The sequence below is a fragment of the Eucalyptus grandis genome, chromosome 6 (assembly GCF_016545825.1).
Source record: "Eucalyptus grandis isolate ANBG69807.140 chromosome 6, ASM1654582v1, whole genome shotgun sequence".
In the NCBI taxonomy this organism is placed as follows: domain Eukaryota; kingdom Viridiplantae; phylum Streptophyta; class Magnoliopsida; order Myrtales; family Myrtaceae; genus Eucalyptus; species Eucalyptus grandis.
The window spans coordinates 13,357,569-13,367,686 of NC_052617.1; the positions used below are offsets into that span (position 1 = coordinate 13,357,569).

At 38.4% G+C, this 10,118-nt stretch overlaps 1 protein-coding gene across 1 annotated transcript; it reads left to right on the forward strand.

Moving 5' to 3' along the window:
* The first annotated feature begins 2,186 nt into the window (after nt 1-2,186).
* LOC104448465 lies at nt 2,187-8,599 on the forward strand. Its single transcript, XM_039315039.1, has 12 exons — nt 2,187-2,546; nt 3,209-3,273; nt 3,766-3,864; nt 4,786-4,918; nt 5,257-5,316; nt 5,399-5,458; nt 6,277-6,399; nt 6,520-6,591; nt 7,100-7,237; nt 7,454-7,609; nt 7,852-7,956; nt 8,142-8,599. The coding sequence occupies exons 1-12, from the start codon at nt 2,322-2,324 to the stop codon at nt 8,175-8,177; spliced, it is 1,272 nt and encodes a 423-aa protein (XP_039170973.1). The 5' UTR covers nt 2,187-2,321; the 3' UTR covers nt 8,178-8,599.
* Nucleotides 8,600-10,118: the final 1,519 nt, after the last annotated feature.

The following is a 10,118-nucleotide window of genomic DNA, read 5'->3' on the forward strand; positions in this document are numbered from 1 at the left end:
TTTATCGACTCAGCAATCAGGGATTTCTGCGAGGGGGAAAACCCAAAAATATATAATAAGTGCACTCAATTTCTAAAAGAATAATTTGAAATAGTCATATTAATCTCGAAAAATAATCTAAAATAGTCCTAGCCTCATCAACTCATCAGCCACCAAAAAATTCCGATAGATCAAAGAATTTTCGTCAAAACATAATTTAAATTTAAATTAAATTATTTTTGTCTGAAAATTAGATTAAAATTAAAAAAAAAAAAACCTAAAAAAAAAAAAAAAAAAGAGGTGAGAGAGGTTACTCCCACTTCTAGCCGCCACCCCATTACTAGTGGGGCAACAGCGTTGGCTGAAGAGATCACCAACACCTGGACGAGGCCCGATGTCCCTCACTTGAGCTTAGGCAAAGGCGAGTGATCCTTGCCCAAATCTAAGAGAGGGTCATTGCCTTCTCCTACCTCTGGCGAGGGCCTTGCCTCTAGTTGGTGAGAGCCGTTCGCCTTCACCTAGGTGTTGGTGACCCATTGACCATCACCGCCACCCCCATTGACGATGGGGCAACGACCATAGACAATAGGGAGTTCTCCTTCCCGTCTCTTTTTTATTTTCCTTTTTTATTTTTATTTTTTTAGTTTATTTTTTATGGAAAAAATAGAAAAAAAGACAAATTTATCCTTAATGAATAATAAATTGATGACATTCTTTAAGACTGATATGGTCATTTGAGTTCATTATTTGAAATAATGTTCATTTTAAACTTTTAATTAAGAAAACGATAACACTTTTGATCTTATTTAAGAAAATAATGTCATTTTAGATTCTTATTTTGAATTTTCCCTTAATTTTACTAAAAAGTCAACCAAATATCTTTCAAATACAACTACTACCAACAATAGTAATAACCATAATTTAACTTGTTAACAATTGTGCTTCTGATAATTGAGGAGAACCTTGGCGTTATGGATTTATAAGTTGAGATGGGAAGGCAATCACCCCCAAATAAATTTCAGACAAAATAAACATATAAATGTGACGAGTTTTCAACCTTTCCAGATCAACCCTCATATAATTTTGTTATTTATCTAAACTTTTCCTTGGCTTATAATATACTTTAGATTTCTGATTTCCTAAAAACATGACGATTGTGCAAATAAGAATTTGAATTAGATATCATATAATCAATTTGATTTTAAAGTGCAACGGCAACATTATAATCATATATATGAATACATTAAAGAACTCGTAACTCAATATTGCATTCGCCCTCACCAAGAAATACTCATATATATGTTCACAATTTTAAGCCTAAAAATACTAGTAACAAACAAGTATCAAGACGCATTAAGATACAGGGTGAATATTACAAAAATATCCCAAATTATGTTTACTATGTCATAAATATCTCCACACGTTCTTTTTTGTTTGTAAAAATTCTTAACTTGATCACTGTGACATCGTACGAAAATCCAAAAGTATATACATGATGTATATAACCTCTATTTTAGCTCACGTTAGCATAAGTTTGGAGTTTTTTGTGGTATTATATCACGATAAATAAGTTTAAGATTTTAGTGACATAAAATATATTTAGAATATTTGTGTCAGAATGGGTATATTTTAGGTTTTTTATGATATTAACCTCTGTATATTACACAAATTATAATTTCTTTGTCCTTTTGTAACCTTTTTTTTTCCTTTTCTTTTTGTCCTCAATACTATTTGGAAATCTCGAACTAGCACTTTTGTGCCAAAACTAATATTTTCTATAAAAAAAATCATAAATTAATATACTTATAACGCTAAAAATGCAAAATTGATACATTTGTGATAATTTCACTCCTTTGTTAGCTTATGTTAGATTGGATTTATATAACAAAAAATCATAAATTGGAAATAAAGAATAAAACCTAAACCAATACATTCATTAATTGTCATATATTACCAAACTCAATAATTTGACAGTTAAATTTAATAAAAATTAATATAAAGTAAATTTGTCATAAATATATAGTTTGAAGTGTCTAATCAAAAAATTGATTTAGAGGTGTACAAATTTTTTATTTTTCACGATATCAACTCATGCTATTTAGGCCTTTTGGATTGGAGGCTTATTTATCATCGGACTCTTCGAATTATCGAGCATTAACGTGAAAATTAAGGATAAATTCGATGGGTTGCAAGAGCCGAGGTTTATGAGCATCCGAGGAGCAATTGAGGATTGAGGATAAACTGGTTCCATCTTCTTCCCTCCCTCTCCTCGCGCGACTCGCCACCAGTACCGCCTGAACTCGCAGACCCTTCTTCTCTCCTTCTATCCTCTGTCCTCTCCCATGTCGAGAGGAACGGACCGTCTGGTCAAGAGCGTGCAGCAGTTCGCGGACGCTCAGTACAAGGCCTTCACCACCCGCTACGGCCAGCAGCTGCTCGACATCTGCGAGCTCCCCATCAAGGTCGTCCTCTCTCCCTTCACCCTCGCCTTCGACGTCGCCGGCTCCGCTCCCCGCGGCTTCGGCGTCCCCGAGTTCATCAGCAAGCTCTCCTACGCCTCTATCTTCGTGAGTTTCTCCCTCCGTACTCGAACTGGTCATGCTTGTTTTGTTCAAGTTCTCTTTATAACTTGATTGATTGTCTCGCGAGGGGCGAATTTTGGCTTCTTCTGAGGTCTGGGGCGTTAGTTATGTCTTAGGCGATGAAATGAGAGCGTGGGCAAGACAAATTTCGGGAATTTCGCTTGTTTTTGTAAGTGTACTCAGTGGATAATTCTCTATTTTTTTCGTGTGTTTTCTCTCCGCTGAACTCGTATTGGATTCCTGTAAAGGGGTTAATCGCTTGTGAAGTGGGTTGGCAATGTATGATGTCAGCACGTGCGTCGACATTTGCTGATAGAACAGGAGTGAATTTGAGTCTGCTGCCTGAATTTCGTGTTGATTAATGGGTTGTTCTAATGTGTGTTCATCAGAGCTCTTTATGCTTCTTGCTGTGCAATGATTCTGAGCTTGGTCTTGCCTGGAAGCTGGTTAATTATTTTCCAGTGTGTGTTTGCAATTGGGTATTTGCACAATTATGTCTGCTTTTCTGCTTTTTCGGTTTTCATGCTATAGGATCATATATGTTGGACGCAATTCTTGTAAGTAATTGAATTAGTCAACAATGTGATCAGTTGCTTGCTGCACCATTTGAACGTTACATGTCAATGCTGTTGTTTATACGCAAGCAGGCTGTTGCCACTCTTGGAACATATGATATTGCGTTGGAGCTTGGAAAGAAGGTGATATGTCAGAGGTGCTTTCTGATTTCTCATGGTTGCCTCTCTTGATTTTATATTCTTTCTTATTTTCACATCATACTGGGTTCTGGAGATTGTCGTTCACTCCCTGTGTTAATATTAGTTTAAATTAAATAAAAAAATTTCCGGTGGTGGCTTGCCCCTAAGGTCTTCCAATCCAGGTTTTGAAAAAGTAGACTGAGCGTCACCTTTGCTCGATTTAAGAGTTCCACCTTTGCTCGATTTAGGAATTAAACATTGCTTGAGCATGAAGGAAGAGACTTTTGTCATGGAAAGCATGTGATATGAACCTTTATCTCTTTTGAACTGTAAACATGGACGGATGTTTGCTTACTTTTCCATACAAATGCTAATCGACTAATCTGCTATATGAAGTGGCTTCTTCGCCTCATATCTTAAATTATTATTTTGGATGCTTGCTGTATAGTTGTCTTCTTTGGTAGCTAACCGCAATTGCCGCTCCTGGACTGGATTTCTGATACATGCAGGAATTGCAAAACCTGTAATGGATGGCAGGCATTGAGGTGTACCATGTGCAAAGGATCAGGAAAAGTGCACTATCAAGTGAATAACTACAGCTTGAAGAGGTACATATGGGCTTAATGTCACTCTATAAGTGGCAAGCCTTATGTTTTTTGACAATTGACTGCATTCCCTTTCATCACAGTGAAACAATGATGCTGTTAGTGCTGGTTAAAAGGTTGTCAAATTGACTGGAAAATACTAACCTCTCATGACCATGCGTTACACTTTTTATTGTTTGTTCTCCAACAATTTTTTGAGGAATTTTGTTGCATTCTTGCCCATTTTCTTTTTCTGCATTAAAGTTTATTACTGAGAGTCTTGTAGTGGCATTTTGTATGATATTTTTCCTGCCTGATGTGGGCATTATGATCACAAGTTCTTGTATCATGTCAGAGTATGCACTTACTATATATATTTTTTATGCTTCAACTGAGGACCATTTCTAAAATTTACCTGTCTTCTGAAGCCGGGAATATATGGAGAGAGTATTTACTTATCTCTGGAAAATATGCTGCATCTAACTGCCCTGGGATCTATTGGTCAGGCTTAGAACTTGCAAATTTGTGCTTTAAAGATGGTAGTAACACTCTACAATATAATGAAGTTCGGTAGGGATCACATACCATGAAAAACATAAAAAAATAATTTCACCGTTCCTTTAATATCAAGAACATCTGTGTACTGATGATGTCTCTTTTATGTGATCAGATGTTTTGTGGTTCAACTTGCATGATCTTTGTTTTGCTTGTCTGATTATTACTAGCACTGGGGTATATGATTTCAATTTTCCTGTTAAGAAAGGTACTTTTGCAAGCGCAGCTCTTTCCGTTTCTCTCTGTGCCAGCTGTATGAGCATGTTGGTCCTAGTATGATCAAAACTCCTTTTTTGAACATTGGGTGGTCATAATTATTGATCTGGCACTTTGGATGTGCAATATCTCTCTTCCTCCCCGTTATATCTATAAACATGAATTTTCATGCAGTGGAGAGAAAGCAACAGCTGAATGCATAGCTGACGCCGTTGTTAATAATCGTGCCGAACTCGTTCACCTTCCTTCATCTGCCGATCTTCATTCACCTTTGCCATCTAAAGATTGCCCAAGTTGTGATGGAACGGTGGGTTTCGTTTACCCACTACTTGTGGTTAAAAAGCAAAGAACTCTTGATTTTTCATGAGCAGTCATTTTTATATAGATACAAGAATAACTGTCTCCTATATCTAGATGTACTTACGATAGTCTACAATCAGAAGTACATCATTCTCAATAAAAGAGCCAAGTTGTGTGAGCTATAGGTCTTAAATTTGAAGGAATCAGCACCATGCCTCAAATTTTCCTTTTAGATGAGAGTGCTAGCAAGGAAATGATGGAGTGTGCAAGATATGTCGGCCTAGCGAACATATTAATTAAAACCAGTCTGTCAAAGCATCAATTCTTTGTTTCCACATGTTGCAGGGAGTCATGGGCTGTCCTGAATGCAAACACAAGTTACAAGTCAGGATTTCTGCAGATGATGTGAGTTGCGTATCAAATCTATTACTCTCGTATGAATAAGCTGTTCTGTAGTGCTTACATTCACAATCTTTTGTTTTTGTAGATTATGGAGCCTCCATGGCTGGCCTATAATGTCATGAGAAAAATGGACTACCCCTATGAGGCTAGTATACGCTTATTGTCTTCTTCCCCTTTCAGATTCTTCACCCTTATTTAGTGATATCCATCCTCATTGCACAAGATTTTCTATGCAAACTGTTATGAAATTGTGTACCTGCTTTGTGTCTAAGAAAAGGCATCTTCCTTGTGGTAAGAGCTGCGGCTAAATAAGAAAATGCTGAGCTTTGTTACTCATTTCTCGCTTGCTTTTAGTATAATTTGGTGAAAAACACGCATGTTATGATGAAATGTTTGGTATAGACCTATCTCTTTAGTTTGACAATTTATAGTTGTGGCACTTCCTTTGTAAGGTGCTAATGCTCTAGCACTTTGTGTCACAGTTCTTTCAGGAGTGATATTCATCCAATTTTGATTTGCATGTCTTTCCTCTACCAAAGATAAAAGTCAAATAAGGATAATCTGCTAGCAGGCAACACCTGTCCCCTCATGATGTCTGGAAGTGGAGGTTTCTGCAGGATGAATGTGCTAAATTAGTGTAGGAGTACCTTTCATCTTTCTCTCAAATAGCTAGTTCTTGGGGTTAATGTTGGTTAATTTGTGTAAATTGTGAGTTGAACTGCAACCTGCTAGCTGTTTAGGTTATATAATCCCGATGGATACACATCTACACTTAAGCCAAAAGTAGTAATTTTTAGGAGAGGAAAGATTCAAGAAAAACTAGCCGGCACTTTGATTATTGGAAGTTTTTGTCATAGTCTTTTATATGGGTATGAAAAAATGTAACTCTAGAATGGCATTCTCTGTTGTGAGTTCCCTTTTAAATTCCTGCCTCCTTTTACAATCCTGCCTCTGACCCTGCAGCACATAGTCCACAGCATGAAAGACCCAAGCATTGCTGCATTCTGGTTGATTACCTTCCCTCAAATTGTTGGTGGCTTTGAATATGATGATGAAGTCAAACAGAAGATATGGTGGCAATACAAGGTTCTTATTTTGTTTGATTTGCTTAATTTATTCCTCATTCTGAAATCCGTTGCTGTCTTAGTATATCTAAGACTATGAATTAACATAACCGTTAACGAACTGCTTGTTCTTTTGATTTAGGAATCCATGAGATATGACCAAATTCGAGATGTGGTAGCTAATCGTAAACCTGGCTGGGAGCATATGCAGGAGGTAAGATGAAATGATGACCGCATTACATATGGCAAACTCTTCAGTTCTAAACTGATTACACTCAATAATTCACACTCGATAATTCATACTTTTGCTTTTCTTCATGATGCTAATGATCACCTGGTTGGATTTAGTTGGATTCTAACATTGTGGTTGTTGGCTAGTTGTTTGCTTTAGCTGCTGCTGTATCTGGCTTTAGTATCAAACCGTGACTTCCAATTGTCAAAAGGTGTGTTATAGAGTATACAAAGAAGAACAAGGAGCTCCCTTTAAGTGTAGAACCTTCCTTTTTTTTGGTTCCACGAGCAAGTGTTTTGTGGATAATTTGTTGGAGAAGGCAATATATGCAAAACCCCAAAAACCTCTTGGTGATGTTACTGACAAACTGAGAATCATAATCAATATCTTATACATCTACATGTGATTGTGTCGGTTGTTGATTAATTAATTTTTGGCATGACCATTATGAGTACCAACACTGAAATCAAGATGTTCCGCACTATTGCAGGCTTTAATTTCTATAGATCCAGTCCGTGCACGGGATGATCCTGTTGTCGTGAAGAATGTTCCTTACTACAATGCCAAGAAGGCTCTGGAAGCGGAAGTAATGAAACTCGATCCTCCTGCAAGGCCTCAAAATTGGGGTGTAAGTATCTTATATATTTTAGTTGTTCTTGTCGTGGATTTGCAGAAATTTCCTGATTTGTTGGCTTGTGGACTTCTTCCATCTGTTGTATTACTCTTTGTTGGATTGCACCGCTTCTTGTTAAGTATAAAATAACTAATGTCCCTTCCGTTATTCAACTTATGTGTGGTGTAATTTGTTTGCTTTGATGGTAGAACTAATTTCACATATCGGCAGGAGCTAGAACTTCCACTCAATTCTTCGTCTTGGAATGAAGAGGATCTAAAAGATCCTGATAAATATTATGAAATGACCGTACTACTTAATGCCCAAAGAGAGATTGCTGATAAAATCTTGGATACACAATGGCAAGCTAAATGGCGACAGGAAAAGGTTTGTTGACTCTGACAATTATTTCTGGGTCTTTCAGCTGTGTAGTGACTTAATGGATTTGAGTTCAAGCTGACAGGAAAATGCTATTAATTTCTCAAACTGGATTTGAAACAAGCTTATCCATTCCCAAGTTACACCTTTAGTGAATCCTTTATTCTCATTTGATAAAAAAATTACATGTTGTACTCTTAGCACCACGCCATCCATTGGATTCACGCAGAATGATTTATTTTGATTTTTAGCTGAATGAGATGTTGGAGGAGAAGGTGCGCCCTTACATTCAAGACATTGATAGCAGTGTCCTTTCTCGGCCTATTGTATTACAATCAAAAGCGCAGGATCAGAAGGTTCTCTCTCTCTCTCTCTCTCTCTCTCTCTCAACATGTTTTAGAGTGTGCACTGTCTGACTTTGGGCACCCTGGGATGCCCAATTCAGGGTGGAGCAGTTTAAGGACCTGCTCAGGTCCAACTCTCAACATGTTTTAGAGTGTGCACTGTCTGACTTTGACTTGCGTTTGAATATTTGTTGCAGAGAAAGCCACGACAACGGAGATGGTGGTTCTTTTGAAGAAGAACGCTATTTCAGCTCTTTGGCATTTCCGGAAATTCAATTCTTGGTGGGCAGCTTTGGTTGGACTGATGGTCTTCTACAAAAGCAATTTTCCTCCTCAACTTCTGCATGGTTTTCTCGCAGCTTCGCTCATTCTTTCTTCCTTAATTTCTCCTTTTTTAGAGTGACGAGTTTTGAATGGATGACAGTTGAATATGATCAATGTAATGGCATTCTAAGTCGCAGCCTTGCTAATCAACACTAGTCAGAATTCTGATCTATGTTCGATTCTCTTTTAGGATGGTATCTGTGCATGCCAATAAGAGATGAAAAAGAGAGCGACGGTCGATGTTATATGTTACATTCAATTCAAACTCACGATCATATTGTTCTTTTAAGGGCGAAAGTCGGCGAGAAGGTTTGCTTGAGCTGGATGTTTATGACTGCATTTTGCTCTTTCTTTTTCCCTCTCTTTTGCCTATAGAACTAAAATGAGAAAACTCGGAAGGACTTGGGGCAAAGCCCAGAATGTCGCTTATTTCTAAGGGAGAGGTTCACCAAAAAGTTGCACTATAAATCTCCCTTCAAGGCTGCATCACATGAGCTTCCGTCACCTCTTTGAAATTATGGCCACGGCGCCATTAGTCAGAGTGTACCTCTTGCAACGGGTGATGACGCTGCATCCACGGCTGTGTGGATTAGCCGATGGCCACATGGAATGGAGCCTCTTCTGAGCATACTCCTAGCTTAGGCTAGTGCTCTACGGCTCGCCATGAATTCATCAGTCCCCTCCATCTACATCAATAAAATCTCCCACACGGCCGCTGCTGTAACATCCACCGTTTCCATTATGCCGTGGACTCCGCTATCGTGACCAAAGCTGATAGGAGAGCCACCGTAGTCCTAAGAGTCATCGGACGGTTTATAATCCTGTCGTTCAAAACTGAGCTTGAGAACACGGGTTATCGAACTGAATCGTCATAGCGTTTTCAAGATACGAAATTTGACTAACGCCCGTAGCGTACGATGGGTTCTCATGGTTGGCTAGTCCCTAAATTTCGGGTCGGTCTTAAAGCATTACTACATCGCTTCTTAACATTTTTGGCCATACAAGATAACTGGGGCCCCCACTTTTTCAGTACCGACTTCTAGGCGCCGAAAAAAACAAGAAAGAAAAGAAAATTGAACAATATAATCGTCTGCCCTTCCCGATAGCTTTGAACATCCATCCATCAGCTTTGGACATGTGTTGAAAGAGGAAAGGCAAAAAAAAAAGAACACGTCAACTTGCAAATCTCCTTGCCGACAGGTAGCATTCAATCTTGGGACCCCATCCCGCCTCTACCGACCACGTCCGACGTTACCCGATAGCAAAGGAGGACAAGGAAACTCACCATCCTGTACCGACATAATCGAGGGCGAAGAATATCTACAGAACACGGAAAGCTAAAATTACATACAAAAAAAAAAAAAAAAACAACAACAACAACGAAATTAAGCGGAACCCACGAATAATTTCTCCGCAATAAGTTGGGATTTGAAAAATTACTCAGCCATAAGAAATTACGATCAAGGCGAAAAAACACCCATCACGGCTTCCCAAAAATCTTTAATTACCTATCGTTGTCGAAGTGGCTCTTTTCCGGTACATGAGACTGAGAGGTGCAGCTGGCAGGTCGCTGTGAAGCGTTCGCGTCGATGTCTCATCTGATTTGATGTGCGTTCATATCCAGACACATGGCTTCTCATGTGAATCGAAACCCTAACTTCGATCCCTCCTTGAATTATTATTCAGATAAAAGTGGACTAGTCGAGCAAGATGATTAGATCGTGTCGATAATGACGCCAAAGAACCACAAAGCGTTCTTGATGCGGACAGGGCTAATACGAGATGCTTCTTTAATTTTTGAATAAAAATCTTCAGTATATGCCATATGATTCGAGAGATGATACTATATA

Excerpts from the sequence above, each read along its gene's own strand:
- LOC104448465 (XM_039315039.1), top strand. The coding sequence starts at position 2,322 with ATGTCGAGAGGAACGGACCGTCTGGTCAAGAGCGTGCAGCAGTTCGCG. Across the intron at positions 3,274-3,765 it reads AAGAAGGTGATATGTCAGAG|GAATTGCAAAACCTGTAATG; the intron begins GTGCTTTCTGAT and ends TGATACATGCAG. Across the intron at positions 3,865-4,785 it reads AATAACTACAGCTTGAAGAG|TGGAGAGAAAGCAACAGCTG; the intron begins GTACATATGGGC and ends ATTTTCATGCAG.